The sequence below is a fragment of the Argiope bruennichi genome, chromosome 1 (genome assembly GCF_947563725.1).
Source record: "Argiope bruennichi chromosome 1, qqArgBrue1.1, whole genome shotgun sequence".
Taxonomy (NCBI): Eukaryota; Metazoa; Arthropoda; class Arachnida; order Araneae; family Araneidae; genus Argiope; species Argiope bruennichi.
In genome coordinates, this window is record NC_079151.1 from 37,634,483 (window position 1) to 37,652,585 (window position 18,103).

Here is an 18,103-nt window from a genome sequence, read left to right on the forward strand (position 1 = left end):
TTTTTTTGCTTGCTTTATGTTTTAAGTATGTAAACAACCTCTCAAAATATTCTGTAAACACTTAATACTGTACACTGTTGTAAACTGTTAATCGTTCATGTTGCTTCTCTACTTTTAAGTGATAAGAGTTACAGAATAGAAGAGAAATGTTCGAGTTTTGGACACTTCAGTTAATGGATTTAATCCAAACATTCATTAACTCGAAGTTTCTTATTCCAAATTCTTTTGCAAAGATTATTGTATTTTTTTTGCTTGCTTTATGTTTTAAGTATGTAAACAACCTCTCAAAATATTCTGTAAACACTTAATACTGTACACTGTTGTAAACTGTTAATCGTTCATGTTGCTTCTCTACTTTTAAGTGATAAGAGTTACAGAATAGAAGAGAAATGTTCGAGTTTTGGACACTTCAGTTAATGGATTTAATCCAAACATCCATTAACTTGGAGTTTCTTATTCCAAATTCTTTTGCAAAGATTATTGTATTTTTTTTTTTGCTTGCTTTATCTTTTAAGTGTGTAAACAACCTCTCAAAATATTCTGTAAACACTTAATACTGTATACTGTTGTAAACTGTTAATCGTTCATGTTGTTTCTCTACTTTTAAGTGATAAGAGTAACAGAATAGAAGAGAAATGTTCGAGTTTTGGACACTTCAGTTAATGGATTTAATCGAAACATCCATTAACTTGGAGTTTCTTATTCCAAATTCTTTTGCAAAGATTATTGTATTTTTTTTTTTTTTGCTTGCTTTATGTTTTAAGTATGTAAACAACCTCTCAAAATATTCTGTAAACACTTAATACTGTACACTGTTGTAAACTGTTAATCGTTCATGTTGCTTCTCTACTTTTAAGTGATAAGAGTAACAGAATAGAAGAGAAGTGTTCGAGTCTTGGACACTTCAGTTAATGGATTTAATCCAAACATCCATTAACTTGGAGTTTCTTATTCCAAATTCTTTTGCAAAGATTATTGTATTTTTTTTGCTTGCTTTATGTTTTAAGTATGTAAACAACCTCTCAAAATATTCTGTAAACACTTAATACTGTACACTGTTGTAAACTGTTAATCGTTCATGTTGCTTCTCTACTTTTAAGTGATAAGAGTAACAGAATAGAAGAGAAGTGTTCGAGTCTTGGACACTTCAGTTAATGGATTTAATCCAAACATCCATTAACTTGGAGTTTCTTATTCCAAATTCTTTTGCAAAGATTATTGTATTTTTTTTTTTTTTTTTGCTTGATCTATCATTTAAGTGTGTAAAAAACCTTTCAAAATACTTTGCAATCACATATCATTGTTAATTGTTCATGTTGTTTCCCAACTATTAAGTGATAAGAGTAACAAATAGAAGTGTCCTACTCTTGGATATTTCAGTTAATGGATTTAATTCAAACATCCATTAAATGATTGAGATATTTTAAATTCTGAAGTTGGCCTGGCGTTATAGTTTGAGAACAAGGAGCTGGCTCTGACGTCATTATCTGCATAGAGAGATTAAATTCCCTGGATAGTATAAAAGATCTTCAAATTATATTTTGTCAAAAAAGTGAATTACAAAAAATATTTTATATCACTTTATGTAATGCATATTTTGTTTAGAAATAAAAGTGAGCTATAAATAGAATATCTCCTAAAATGTAATAAGAGTTTCTTTTGCCATTATATTTATTTTCGATAATACGAAGTATCAATAAATTAATTAAAAAGATATCCCAGATCAATAAATTCATTCTAGAAAATGAAAGATTAAAAGAAAATTTAGTTTCTTCCATAAAATGAAATAGATGAACAACAATGTTTTGTGTAAATGTAATTTTTGTTATCAGTGGTTTCGGTTCTTTTAAATTTATATATTGAACCTTTCTAAGATAAATGATCGTTTGTGTACTTTTTCCTTATAATTCACTTTTATTATCTCTTTGCTGATATCATTTCTTGGAAAATAAATGATTTAAGAAAAAAAGTTTCACTCAAAGACTGATAAATTTATTTAGCATATTGTTATCACCGTCTTTCAGTTTTCTAGAACTGTTGAAGATAGTTATACTTGATTCTTTTAATCAAGTTTGATTTGTGTTCGTATTCTAAGCAAGATAATCAGGAAATTTTGGGTAAGTACGCTGATAGTTTTATCTGATAAATGAATTTAAAAGAATAGTTTTAATTTCATAAGAATATTCAAAACAAATGTTATCTGAAAAACTGTAATACTGCTTAATAATGTAATTGGGTTCCTAACTCTAACTGATTTCATGTAGAAAGAAATGCTTCTACTTTTAATGAAGTTTGACAGAACAGGCATTTATTAAATTTTTGTTTTTTAGTATATGAATTTGATTTTCAAGCATTACGCTAAAAATATATAAAAAAAGAAACTCCAGGGAGTCTGCTCAAGAATACTTTTTCATAAAAGTATTATTTCTATGTTTCATTATAAGTGCTAAATATTTCTGTCAATAAAAAGAACAAAAAAAAAACGATTTTTCATATTTGCATTTACGATTGATACTTTATTATTTTATATATAGGTTGATTTCTGAACATTAATTTAACTATGAAAGGTTAAGTACTTTACTATAACATTTACAAATTGTTGTGAGAGATACAGTTTGAAATTACATTTGTTTAGAGATATAATGTCCTTTTTAATTCTTAAAAAGTTTTGATATTTTTTGTCAGTTTGAGTTGAGATTGAAATCATACCGTCGAAAGACTTGTAAAGTGACAAATTCATTAAATTTGAATAATTTAAGACTATTTATAGTGAATATTGTTTCAAATACGGAATTTGGATACTGTATATTGTTCTCATCAATTTAATAAAAAATGGTATTTCCTGTCAAGACGAATGGAATCAGAAAGCATTCACGTGCAATCCGAGAAAATCAATTAGATAATGATTTTTTTAAATGACAACCTAATTAAGATTACAAAATTTCTTTTATATAAATCTAGCTTTATGATTTTGGAATTTTTTTTGTAGTTATTTTGTTATTTTGACATTGATAAGATAATGACATTTTATTGTTTTATTTTTATAAATTCTAGAGACATTTAAACTAAATTTTCAAAAATTTTGTGCGTCAATCAATAATTTAAGTTATAAAACTCTCAAAGTTTTAACTTTTTTATTCTTTTCAAATTTTTTCGAAAATAAATTTAATAAATATCAAACCCCTAATGAAATTTGATTTTTTTCTAATTTTAAGCTCGAACAATTTTTTTATTCCTTATTTTTTTGTCTGTAGAATAATCTATTTTTCCTTCAGGGCTTTTTCGTCTGATTGAAAAGTTCAGAAAGGTTTACTATACCGAAAAAAAGATTTTAAAAACCTTCCAGATAAAATAATGAAGTCACATTCTAAAAAATATATAATCAAATTTCGTGCGCAGTATTTTCGAAAATCAATATTCTTCTTTTATTTTTGACATTTGAAATGGGTTTTTAGGCAAAAAAAGAAATATTCAGTTAATTATGTTTAAATGTGACTGATTTTTTTATATTGACATGAAATAAGGATAAATTTTTCTTTTTGGGCAAAACAAAATCATCCTTTATATTAAATGAAATGGAAGTGTATGAAAAAACAACTTAAATTTCATTTTAATTGTTTTTTTTTGTTTATTTAGATCATGGAATCCACTTCTGAACTCAAATGCTTTCAATCATCGGAAGAAAAATTACCGTCGCAAGTAAAAACCCAACCATGGATCAAAGCTCATTCACCAAAAAAATGTGAAGAGCTCGTTTCCAAAATGAAATCTTCTTTTTCAACCAAAAGCACACAAACTGAACATAATACTGGCAGAGATATATCCAAAATTGGAAAGTGGCTTCTCTTTAATGATATTCGCCAACGTAATGCCGCTGGTTTGACCCAGCAAGACGAGGCATGGCAAGCTATACGCCAATTAGTAAGCAATGATGTCCTCTTCAGTGCCAAGTGTTCTACTGTTTGGCAGGGTCCTTATGCTGGAAAGTCAAGTGGCCGGAAAGCAGTAATATGCTGCTACACACCAGATTATTCTGACAAGCAGGATGTCAAGAGTGCTGCTGATTCAATCCGAGAAACTGTTCATTATCCTATGGATATGTACTATAAAACTGACGTGGATACTTATGCTGGGAAATACAGTCAATTTGGTGACAATGCTATATCAATGTATAAACATACCATTGATGGTGTAATGTATGAACGGGATCCTACAGATAAGAAGAAATGGAATCCTTTGGATCTTTGAAATTGGTTTAAAGAGTTACTAATCATAAAACTGAAATATATTGAAGAGTATATAAGTTCTGCTTTATTTGTCATTTTTATCACATATCTGCAATTATATTCATTTATCGTTGGAAGCAAATTATGATTAATTAGGATAGAATATCATTTAATTATTTTGCAAGCGATCTTATAGTAATAACCGTAATAAAATGTGATTTTTTTAATTGAATTAAAATTTGGTGTTTTAATCATCAGTTCTGACAGATCACAAAACACCATGGTAGTTCCCAAATCCATTGGGGAGGGGGAAGAAGAAAGTATATTGTTTTGCATATGCACAAGGTGCCAAACAACGCCCTTTCCCATTCGCTTAAATTTTGAACGTTGATAATTACAGTCACGACAGATATATCTATGTATAGTAAACTGATTATGTTTTATGGATGGATAACTTACATATCCTAACGCCAAAATCAGGCATTATTGTGTGTCTGGCTTGGAAATTATATGAGATATTGGGAAATGGTCAATTACAAATTTAAAATTTTGGACAAAAATATATTTCGTACATATGGATACTAAAAATAGATTTAATGTAAAGCACATATGTTTATCAGCAATTTCCAACACCGTTATTAATCATTTTGGCTCAGTCTACTTAGTTTAGGACTCAATTGCTATAAGATATTTATTCAGTTTAAAAACCATTTGGGGTTATTTCAGCTATTATTAAAAAATAAGTTTTTCAGAATTGCAGAACAGTAAAGGTACGGAAAGACGAATTATTCAAACTAAATCGAAACATCGGAAATTGCAAATCTGATTGTGAAATCGAAAGTTCATTATCATCTGAGGGAAACGCACCGTATAGGTATAAAAATGAGAAAATATTAATATCTGAGAGCTATTGAGATCATTCAAACTTTCGATTCGCACCGATTATTAATAGCCCTGATTTATCTATGGAAATTAGAGCATTTTCTCATTGCATAAAGATTAAAAATAAGCCATTGTAGTCAATATAATGTGAAGAGTATATGAATTCTGCTTTATTTATCCTTTTTTATCACATATTGGCGACCATATTCATTTATCTTTGGAAGCAAATTATGATTAATTAGGTTAAAATATCATTCAATTTTTTGCAACAGATCTAATAAAATGTTAACTTTTTAAATAAAGAAATTTTTTATTAAGAATAGTTTTTCTATCATTTTAATGTAATCTTTAATGTTTCTATAAAATTAGCTATTTTTTAAAAACACAATCTTAATTGATATTTTATTTTTAGTTCAATCTACATAGGACGACTAATTCTTTATGTAACTATTTCATTTTTACCAAAGAATAGTTTAGCACACATTCTGAATACTACATCAACAAATTTTGGTATCGATATATCTATTAATTACAATTATAGAATACTAAGTAGAAATTAATATATTTTATAATGAAATGAATAGATTTAGAACTAATATCTAAGGTATTCTTTTTGTCTGGAAATTTTTTTGAAGGAATTTTATATGAAAGTATTGAATGATATTAAAAAAAAATTTCCTCGTTTTCTTTATAATTTCTCATAATTTAGTCAATATAAAAAATATCGTTTAAAACCTTAGATAATCTAAAGTTACAATCATGCTAAAGAAATTGGAATATACAACGATTATTTTTCAGTTGTAGATCAGTTTTACCACTGAATTTTCCTAATTTTTTTATAATAAAGAATCAATTTTAAGAAGTTAATTGAAATATTATATATATATATATGCATACATACATTGTTTCATAACATATCTCAACCGAGAATTAACATTTATGTCATATTTTGTATTTAAAAGAAATTGTTTCGAACGGAAATAAAAAAAACCTATTCATTCTGTAATTTCATTAAAAATAATTAAAAGCTCCTTCATGAATACCATTCTCCAAAAACTTACAACTAGTAGGGCATATAGAATTACTCCGCAGCTCCACACATCTGCTCGCCGTCCGTCATATTTCTCGCCCTGCATTTAGAAAAGTATATTAATGTCAATAGTAATAATAATAAAAAAAAAGAACGAGAAAGTTTATACATATTTAAAATACACTTCCAAATAAAAGTTTTACTGCTCATATTTAAGCTATTCTTTCAGTTTTAAGTTTAGTTTGATTGATGAATGTTGTTTTTAACTAATACATTTTTCCTGCTAAATTTAATTTTGATGATAGATACTGAATATAATTTAACGAACTGAAGTGTAAAGTAAGAATACAGTTCGTATTTGGCATACAATTCATTCAATTTTGTTAACTTCTCATTAAATGTGATAGAATGGGTTAGTCTTAAAATATTAATATTCCTTTTTATACAGAAAAATAAATAGATTAAAAATTTTTCATGGAAGTGCTAGTGATTTCTCTGTAATAGACAGATCGAGATTAAGATATAACTTTTAATCAACTTTTGTTAATTTGTTTATAGAACGCAAATGAACGGCTAATATTAATATACTTTGCTCAGCAATTTTTCTTCTATGTATGCTATATATTTGCAATGTGTTGATATTTATGGACTTCTAAAAATTTCCTCTATTCGATATTCATCTGTTTATGAGTAACTTTTGAACTCTTGTTTTTGTGATTCGAGTAAACTTCATCTGAGCCCTTGACGTCACGAAATTTTTTATAGTAGCAAGCTGGTTTTCCTTTTTATTATCAAAAATGTCATAAATACCCCAAGAGAAAGTATATGATGAAAACTCGCTTCACATTTCTTGAAAATAAATGAATCTAATGATTTATATAAGCGACGGCTTCATCAAATATTTCCGAACTAACTCAATGGTATACTTAAAATTTCATGAGATCTGTAGGGATCTGAACCTCAGCATATTTTTCAGATCTTCATTCCATATTCTAATTAAATTTCAAATCATTTATTTTCTGAGTAACAGATTCTGACTTTTTATGTAGAGGCCATGAAAAAAATGGACTAGGAATAATGAAGTAATAATTACTCTAATGACTTCCGGACATGCGTAATGCGGTGAGCCGCAGGACGTTTCCAACATGGATCCGTCCATCTGGAGAGACGCCATTCCGAAATCTGCTATCCGAATATTGTTCTTTTCGTCCAGAAGAAGGTTTTCAGGCTTTAAATCCCGATGGCTATGGGAGGATAAGGAAAAGGAATTCATATAGACTTTTTTAAGAATAATTTTTCTTCTTATTTTCTTTCTAAACATTTTAATCAAGAAATTTTTATTCGATTGAACAAGTAAAATTTCGCATCAAACGAATAATCTTACTTGCATTTAAAGTATTCTTCTGAAGAAAATACATTTCCGCTCACTTCTAAAATGCACTGATTTTCTTTTGGACAAGGAAAATATTATGAAAATGTGGAACACAGGTATGTTTTGTACAGATTTCATGATAAAAACATATCTCAAATTTTATTATTTACGCTTCACTTTTGGTGACTACTTGATTCATCAGAAACATTGATTGTGTTAAATTTTAATTAAATATCTATTTCATAAATTGATTCATAATGTTCTCAATAAAGGGCTTTTAAGAGATCAGATTGTTATACACATTAAGGTCGTGTTATTTTAATACATTTAGTCCTGTTTATATTGAGTACATAAATCTTCCTAATGGAATGATATAACATGACATTATAGTGTCATTAAAATGTCCTCGTAATCGATCTTTAAATTGGCTGCTGTCTCTGGCGGAGATTTTAACATCATTTGTTTATTCCTTATATAAATTGCGTATTTTATAAACAGAAATGTTCTATCACGTCTTTCAATTATGAAAAAAAAATCATTCGATTACAAATTTTATAAAATAACTAAAAAGTTTAATTCCACTGCAATAATAAAATACGTTATCGAAAATTATGCAAAAAATATTGATAAGAAATTGTTAAAATTCAGAAAAAGTAGCACGCCAAAAGTGATAATTCTTTAAACTTTAAAAGGTGTCAATATCCTTTTAATCGATAATTTTTTCGAAAGTTATCGATGATAAACGCCAAACTCTAGCTTAATTTTCTGTTTATTTAAATTAAAAATAATAATATTTATATAATTAAATAAAATAAATTTTGCAGCATTATTCATAAATTTGTGACACTTACAACTTGAAAGTTGAGAGTCACAATTTAGGAAGCCCTATTACATTTTTACAAATTACATGTTTTATTATCTTTTTAAAATTCATGTACTAGCATATTAATGAAGCATAAATAATATTAATTAAGCATAAATTAACATATAAACAATTAAATTTTATAACTTGACCTTCATACCAGATGGAATGGCTGTGGCAAAAATCTAAAGCTGATATGATTTGGCGAAAAAACCTGCGAGCTTCTTTTGGTGTCAAGCGACCTTTCTTCACTAAATAATCAAATAGTTCTCCTCCTGAAACATGCTCTAGAATCAGGTACCTGAGAAAGATGAGACATTTTTTAGCTTCGAAGAATGCACATGAGCAAAACAATGAACTGATAAGTATAACTTTTAAATTCAGAAAAAAAAAAAAAAAGACTTGAGAACTTAAAAAAAAAAGACAATACATTGGAAAAAATGAAAAAAAAAAGATCTTTTAATATCTAATTGCTGTATTATGTCCGTTTAACATGATTTTATGAATATCAGAATTTAAAAGAATTTCATTCACTTGGTAGACAACACAAGTGATTAAAGTCAAATGAAATTGAAATATGGAGGTGTCAAAGCAGAAACACACACACACACACACACGAATGAATCAAAGCATTTTTTCGCCAAAAGAAAAAAAAATATATTATTTGCCAAAAATTCATTTGACCAAAAAGAAAACATAGTAGCTTTGATAAATAATTCAATAATACTCTTATAATCAAAGACTAATTGTTTAAAGGAATTTTATTTTTTACTAGATAATAATTTTTCTTTTTAAATTTTAGATATTTTAAAACTTGTATTTGCTCTATTTATCATGTTATATACCGAAGTAATAATCTTACTTTCTAGCATTGGCTACTTGGCATCTACATAGCTATACGAAAAGGTACAAAAAAAAGCATGGGATTTTCGACGTGTATCTTTTTAAATTTCACTGAGAATATGCATATTAAAATAACATAGAAAATATTAAAGAGGATGAGCAATTAATATTTAAAAGAATTTAAATAACTAAATAATTTTTAATAATACTCTCCTCTCTCCCCTTTAAGAAGAGTGAGATTATAGTAATAGCAAAACTGAAAAAAACTGGTTTCAGACATATACACATCCACACACCCAAGTTCGAAAGTTGTTTTTTAATTTTAAATTGGTGTAAGAACATTTTTTTATGAAATAATATGTTTTAAAGTTATTGATGAAAAAAAATTAAATAACTTGTTGTCTGTTAGAATTTGTTAGTTTGTAAATATAACTTGTTGTTTATAAAAATAATTTGTTGTTTGGTAAAATGAAATGTTTACTAAAATTTGAAAGAACCTTTTATGTTGAACACTTCCTACGCAACAACTAATTACTTCCGAAATTTGTCAGTTCTAGACTCAACGATTTGCCTTGTAGTGTATTTTGAAAGATATTTGTTATTGTCACTCATGTAGCATCCTACAACTTAGATATTAAGCCAGTCTATAAATGTTATTGTGTTACAAAAAAAAATACATATGTAATAGCTGCGTGCACAATTCTTGTATATATAAACATGATTCTGTATTAAGAAAGCAGTAAATAACAAGAATATTTGAGGTAACAGATACTTTACCGATGCTGTTCTATCGTGTTCTGTTTTCAGAAAACTATGAACCTTTTGCTTTCAATCGATCTTTTTGCATTGCCTATGTAACGATAACATTCAGACAAAAATCATTCAGCCATTATTTGATAAATTAAGTTTCCTTGTATACGAGTTTGATAAAGTCTTGTTGAAGAAACAATATAGGAGCTCCAAAAATTTAATACGTGTCAAGGCAGAACAGATATTTCATTCTTAATTGTAATACCGCTACATATTTGCAACATTTAAAGTTCTAACAAAAAGTATTAAATATATTAAATAAATAAAACAGGATTTATATTATTATTCTGGCATCTATGATCTGTGGTTTATAGAATAAATTTTTTAAATTAAATTAATTTATTTTAATGATCTATTTAACATAATATATGAAATATTATTTTGATTGTTGGAATTAAAACAGAAATAGAAAATTTAATACACAATATTTGTCTTTTGGTAACAACGAATTCAGTCTTCCATAATGAATTAAAATCTATCTTCTTGGTTTTTAATCTTGCCTTTTTCACACATATCGGAAGAAATAAACACTTTCGTGATATGCCACTATTATCTTTTAAGTAAAGCATATCTTTTTTAATTTCCTGAAGAATTTAAAGATGATATTCTCCTTTTTCAGTTGTTCCGTGAAGAAGATGTCGATCATCTTCCATTGCGAGATATCAGCCATCTGTGACTGACTGCCAATCATTTCCAGTTCTTCTGATAGTTTGTCAATCCATCACCTGGACTGTAGGAGAGAACTACTAGGAAATTGATTGCCCTTGCTTTTCAACTTTTAGGGGTGGTGGTGGATGGAAAGAGGATCTGAAATTACTTTGCTGCCTCAACAACTAGTTTCCGATCAATAAAATCATTCATTAAATTGCCGGGAAGTTGCAGCCATAATAATTAAGAAATAAGCTTCATGGAAAAGGGTCTGAATGTGCCGATCAATAGAGTTCGAGGTATTAAAATTCCATTAACTTCGTGTAATTGGGATGGAACGATTTGGGTTAAAACTCTTGAACAGATAGAGGAAGAATGGGGGAGGGAAGGAAGAGAAAATGTTCTTTTTCATGTTCTTTCCTCCCTCTTTCTTTTTCTGAATTTTGATGTGAGGAAGGCTTAGCGTTTACCAAATATTGTTGAATGATTTTATTGGAATGGTAGTTTATGCGATTTTTTCTCCTTTTTTTTTTAAAGAAAAGGACGAATTTTCTCATAGCTTCCATTTACTTTATGTTTTAGCAGTTGTATGGTCTTAGTGATTATATTTACAATTATTTAATCGGAAAATATTTTTAAAAAGTAACTGCATAACATTTTGACGCGTGTATAATATTTTCTGATAATCCATTAAACTTGAATGCTTTTGAAATTCGTCCAATAATTTTTCAAATTATTTCAGTTTCTTAATTTATTTCTTGCTATTTGTCAAGATTAAAAAGAATTTAAATAATACTTTTTTGCACATTTTTCATGTTGTGCTTTTTTTATCCTTATTTTTCAGCACATTTAGAAGATTGATTAAAATTTGATCCAGTAGTTCAATTAAATTATTTAAAACTTGAAAATTAAAAAAATGAATTAAAATTTCATATCATTTTAATAAAGCATCGATTATCTTGAATTGATACAATGCTACCATTCAACAATTCACTCTAATCACACCGTAATATCAATGTGCCTTGATCTTATACAACAATGATTTAACGCTATGTGGTGGTATCAGAACCAATTTTATGGATGATCTAAATGGACAAAGTACTAATCAGAGAGATTCTTTGCTTTCAAATTATTTATGGTTTCCCTGCTTTGAATCAACTAGAGTATCTACTGCTTAATTTTTCTGAAATAATAATTCATTCATATTTAAAATCTTTATTATCAATTTGATTATTGTAGATAAGAATGAGCAAAATGAGCGACTCAAGCAGTTGTTACGGATAATTCATCTGAAAGTTTACTATGATAAGTTCAACAAACCCGATAACGGATATTATTATTTATTTTTATTCCACAAGAAAACACGAAATACAGGTAGTAAAAGAACAGTCGAAGAGTACATAAGGCAATATTTGCAGAAATCCATAAGACATAAGGAAGCATACACTAGCTATATAAATAACAGAAGTAGCACAATAGCACCCAGATTACTATTAAGAGAGTTTGCATCGTGATCACACATCAAAGAGAAATTTACCTTTAGTAAAGCTTTTAAGTAAAGACATTTAAAAGTGAAATTAAAAAATACAATTATTTTTTTTTATTAAAATAGCATTTATTATTGTAATAAAAATACTATTGTTATGTTTTTATTAATCCTGTAAAAGAAAAACACCTGCGCGGAAAATACATAACTATTTTTATAAAATCACAATTACAATAAATGATACACGCTTATAAAATGCAATAAAAACATGCGTCTCGGTTCCATATTAATTTTAAAATGTCAGTATAATTTACAAAAAAAAATATTCTCTGTTAAAAGCCATTTATTAAAATTTAAATTGAAAATAAATGCTGCCACTTTAAGTGAAAATGTTTGAATGGTTTTGAATTAACATAAGGAAAAACCTCATTAATTTAAAACCATTTTAGGCAACAGCAAATATTTTTATTACCTAGAATGTTGAATCTTTTTAAATATAATAATTTATAAAGATAAATAATTTTGAAAGTTTAAGAAACTAGTTAAAGTTACTTTAGAAAATTATTCAAACTTTTAATGTAACTTTATAGTTACATTAAAAGTTTGAGCCATTTTCCATCAGAATACCTTTGATTAAAAAAGGCCATTCTTCTAATTAAAATGCACATCGCCCTGTTCCTTAAAAAGGATTTCCGTGTTAAATAAAAAATGATACATGTACACCGACCTGTTTCGAATTCAATTTGAGAATAAGTATTCAAATGGGAATAAATTATTTTAAATAATTAAATCCAATTAAAGATTTATAGTGAAAAACTTTGGTTGAAAGAAATGTTTTCTGCTTTGGGTATGAAAGAAAATCCGATCGTTCATATTATTGTTTATAGTTTTCTTCTTTTGTGAAGTATGCTTTTTGAGTAGAAAAATGTAAAACTTTTCATGTTAAAAGGCATGATAATATATATATTTTTAAATATGCGAAATCGCTTTGTCGCATTTCATTTTATTTAAGAATTCTTGAAAAATTCAGAACGAAGCTCTGTGATTCAGCATCATGTTTCTGTTTCAATTTTACTATGGATTGAATCTGTAAAATACAAAACTATAAACTGCAAATAAATGTTAAAATTTTTTTTTATCATTCCTGAGATTTTGGAGTTTTTAAAAAATTTTAATACAAATTCACTTAAATTTTCAACATTTTTTATTTAGCATAATTAAAGATATGTAATTTTCAGTTAGAATAAACCCAATTTTCATTGCTGCAATAAATATTTTTTTCTTTAATATTTCAATGAGCAATAATTACTATAAATAAAGTAACGCTCTACTGTTATATATATTTGAAATTTCTTTACATCTTTAGGAAATTTTCCATAATCAAAGTCTTAAATTGTGATTTCATAATAATCAAATTTATATTTTTCAATATCAAATTTAACAATTCAATATAAAATTTAACATATTTTTTATATACTAATAAGATTATTATATTCAGCGTAGAAAGAGAGTATACTGTCCAAAAGCACCAAATCGTGGGCGAAAGAGAGAGAGAGAGAGAGAGAGAGAGACGTCTCAAAGACAATATTTTTGGAATTATGTTTCGTTTCAGAAGTACTATATCTAAAAATAATTCTTGAGGTTTGCAAAAAATTAATAATATCCATTGATGAAATTCAAAAAAAATCATTGAAAATTCATCATTGATGTTTTCAAAAATGAAGCTATTTTAGCCCTTTTGTTTATATTATATATAAGTAACCAAAAATATTAGTATTAGGTAATTAAAACGTATAATTGGAAAAATCTAAAATTAAAAGTATTTTGGAAATGAAATTAATTATTTCGGAATCGCAACTAAAAAATTATTTCTGATTCAAATTAAAAACTAAAAAAAGAACAGAAAAAGCACGATTGTATTAGTTTTATTTGGGTTATTTATTTTATTTTGTTTAATTTTGATACTTTTTTTCCTATTAACTTGGTTTTTATTTCTATATATATATATATATATATATAAATATTTGCTAAATTTGCGAATTATTTCTGTCTTATAGTTTCTTTTATTTAAAGAATGAATTCAGGTTTAAATGTCTATTGAATATCTATGCTGATTATTCTTAAAGCCAATTACATGTTATGTATACACTAAATATATAAATTGTAACAAATTGCTAATTATATGTTTTGTAATATAATAGCAAACAATAATCAAGAGAATAGACAGAATAAATTATATGCCCTCTCTAAAAAGAAATTCTCATTCTTCATAAATATTTAGACTTGCCTGATTTACAATGCTGAAAGTGAATAATATAAATTTAATATTTGTTCAAACTTAAATATTTTGAAATTATTATTAATGGTGTACCTTTGTTTTTGATTAAAGAAAATATTTATCTTGTATTTTTCGGCAGAAATATTCCTTTTATTTATATAATTTATTTCTTGCAAAATCTATAAATTATCTATGTATAAACGTGTGTGTTGAGAAAATGGATGTACTATAAACAGTATTCATAAATTTAATATAATTTAGAATATTTTTAATTATTTTGAAACTAGAGGAGACATTACAGAACTTATGTTAAGACTGTTAATTTCATTTCATCTTCAAAGGGAAAAGATACTTACAAATATTTTTTGTTTTCGTAAACATCGTACAGCCCCAACACATGGGGATGTTCGATGAGTTTCATTATGGCAATTTCTCGTTCAACCTGAAAATAGAAGAATCATAAATAATCTGCTAATATTTTTAAAAAAATCACTATACTAAAGTGAACTTATATCAATTATTAAGATAAATTTGATAATTTTAACTATGAAACTTCATTTACAGATAAATTGATACTCTGACGTGTCTTACTAAATGTAAAATATACGAACTACACAAGAAACTGATTTTGCAAGTATTTTGGCAGCTCTTTACCATTGCTGTTAGATGCCATATTGAAATCTAAAAATATATGTGTTTTTCTGTACAGAAATTGAGACTTAACATGGAGGAGTAATATTCAGGACAATAAAAATCAAGAGAGTAGTTATGTGCAGTTGTATGGCATCGTGAAAGAATGTGAAGTATGACTCCGCGATCCATCAGGATTTAATTCTAAAACCAGCGGGATTGATCCCCCCCCACCAAAAAAAAACTTTTTCGCATACTTTCTAATAAACTTTTCATGCCAGAGAAGGTCTTACATGGCATTGGCGTACAACAATTAAGAATTATTAGCTTTTGGAGTGAATTTCAATTTTACTGAAATTATCATGTCATCCTTGGCGAGTTTTTTCGTCGATTGATCCTTGGATAAGTCGTTAATAATATTCAAAAATCAAATTTATGCTTTAGACGCGTTTTTCTCGATCGACTGGAACAAAAATTTGACACAAAAGTGCACTTGCAGTCACAAAAAAACCGTACCCAATTTGATATATATAAATTGTTGAATTTTTCAATTATCGCGTTTGCATGTTTCTGAAAGTACAGATCAACAGACAATCAACTCGTTTTGGAGTTGGTTCAAAATTTAACAGATATCTACACTATAGATATTAAATTTGTCAACCGAATCTTATCTGTCTAGCTCTCACCGTTTTGCAGTTATCCTGTTAACTTATATTTAACAGCTGAACAGGCGACCTTCCTCCAAACAGAATTTACTCATAATTTGATAGAAATCTGCAAATTTGGTGTAAAGATCGTATATAATATTTCAACTGCTTACTTCAAAACGTTCTTGAGTTAAATTTATCACAGAGAGACGGACAAACAGACATTTTTCAAAAATATTTTTTTCGATCTTAAAGCTGTCTAAAACGAAGAGATTATAAAATCTGGAGATCTAATTTTTTGTAGATTATCATACTTTCTCTATATTATGCATACGAGAAAGTAAAGATTCAAGCTAAATAGTTTTTTTTTAAAATAAGATTTTCTAAATCATGGATTGCTGAAGAAAGTAACAAGAATGTTCCGTGTATAACTAAATGTTGACGGTGTATTTAAATATTTTTGCAGTATATAGCATCAAAAAATATATTTTTGATAATTACATAAAAATTAAAAAATGGTAAATAATTTTAGATAATTTCAGAATTGATGGAAAATTTCTGTTAAAGTATACTCTAAGCGCATTTTTTGATTATTTAAAATTTTGCTACAGTTTTGATACGAATACAAAATCCCAATATATTTATAAAACCCTATTATTTATTGAAGCATCTTTCAAAGTAATGAAATTTTATTCTATTGAATTTTTGAATAATATACAAACACTTCGTCAAAACATAGAAGGATTCTCTATAGACAAGGCAATATCTTGAAACAAGATGGTAATTAATGTTATTATGTTGCAAGATTCAAAACTTAAAACCGAATGTTCAAATTTTGTATGATATTCATTTCTTAAAATGTTCTTACCAGAATTATTCTAGAAAATTTTCTCCATCTTTTTTTTCTTGAAAAGTTTCCATTTACTTTTTTTTTTAAATTCAAGATTATATAAAAATATTTTTCTCTCTTAATGCCTCCAAAATCAAACAGCAGGAGAAAATTGATTTCGTACGATAACTTAAGATATGATGACAGTTTGTTTTCCAAAAGTTTTTTCAGAAGTATCCATATTTGATACAAATATGCCGAGGAAAACAATAAAAAATTATAAGTATATCATAGTTTTAAATTATTTAAATGACTTCTGATCGTAGAAATTCTACATTAGATAATATATTACATTTTAGCATTAACGTAGAGCGTGAGTAACATTAGTGAGAGTTTAACATTAAGCAGAATGTATTCCAACTACATTCTTAATTAACAAAGTTTATGATGCCAAAATGGATTTTAATGACATCAAAGCTCTTTCCTCAAAAATTAGTTACCCTATTCCTACAATGCAGAAGGTCAGAATGTTGAGGAGATGTGTCAAATTTACGATAATTCAGTAGCTTAAAATTCAAATGGTATTATTGGAACGAATGCTCCATCAGCACCAGTCAACTATCCAGGCGAGTTTCATAATTCACGTACTCTTTCACGCCAATTAACCCACATATTAACTCCAAAAAGAATTATAATGATGTTGATTTCAAACTAAAATTAGTCTAATCAATGGAAATTGGTTAAGTAAGAAAAAGACTCAAAGTTTACTATTATTAAACTCAAATTAAATTAATTAAAAACTTACTATTATTAAACTCAAAGTTACCATTTTTATCTAGGAAAAATTAGGCGAGAAAATAGAATCTAAGATGAATACACGAAAAATCAATGTAAAAATCTCTTGTTAGTTAGCGTCTCAAGTTAGCGTCGATATTTTCAAGGAAAAATACCACTTCGATTGGCCTTTTCAACTATTTTAAACAAATCTCGTGGATAAACTTTCAACAATGCTGGAATTTAACTTGGATATCTTGTTTATGGAATATTAGGAAAAGCATTACCAAGATAAAGAAATTAAAATTAATTTCAAAAGTCGAATAAAAATAGTAAAACCAAAAAAAAGTTTTCTTCGTTACCTAATCCATTAAAATAATTACAATCGGCTTTAGTAGATATTTATACCTTAAAATTTCTTTTTATGGAAAACATTTGTCTTTAGTATCGTTTAATAAATTAAATTCCTGCTCCCACTCTAACAAAGTTTTAGTTTTTTTTAAGTTAAAAATTTTTTCCTGGCGCCATCTTCAAATGTCGTTGGCATTGCCAGATAGTTTTATTGTCCAAAGTGCAGATAAATGCAGTCAGTGGGCAGCAATATTTTATTTCAGAATTCAAAGGAGAACAAAAAATAGCAGTCCACACTGTTCAAAAAGTACCTAAAGTAAAGATATTATCGACATTCTTGGAGAGGTGTAACGCTTCTATAAATTATATTTCAACTATAAATACATCTGATTTGAATTTTAAAGTAGAATCTTATCGATAATATTGTGCAAATTA

The 18,103-nt window shown here is 27.0% G+C and overlaps 2 protein-coding genes across 2 annotated transcripts in view; one reads left to right on the forward strand and one right to left on the reverse strand.

Annotated features, from left to right (window-relative positions):
* LOC129970090 (serine/threonine-protein kinase BRSK2-like) overlaps positions 1–18,103 on the reverse strand; it is a 106,842-nt gene that overhangs the window by 22,391 nt on the left and 66,348 nt on the right. Inside the window, exons 3-6 of the mRNA XM_056084435.1 lie at positions 14,794–14,879; positions 8,533–8,673; positions 7,232–7,382; positions 6,170–6,238 (exon numbers count right to left, since the gene is read on the reverse strand). Of these exons, the coding sequence (XP_055940410.1) occupies positions 6,170–6,238; positions 7,232–7,382; positions 8,533–8,673; positions 14,794–14,879 (447 nt within the window). The remainder of the gene's footprint in view (positions 1–6,169; positions 6,239–7,231; positions 7,383–8,532; positions 8,674–14,793; positions 14,880–18,103) is intronic.
* On the forward strand, positions 1,990–5,361 carry LOC129970106 (uncharacterized). Its single transcript, XM_056084436.1, has 2 exons — positions 1,990–2,117; positions 3,637–5,361. Exon 2 carries the CDS (start codon positions 3,640–3,642, stop codon positions 4,246–4,248), a length of 609 nt encoding a protein of 202 aa, XP_055940411.1. The 5' UTR covers positions 1,990–2,117; positions 3,637–3,639; the 3' UTR covers positions 4,249–5,361.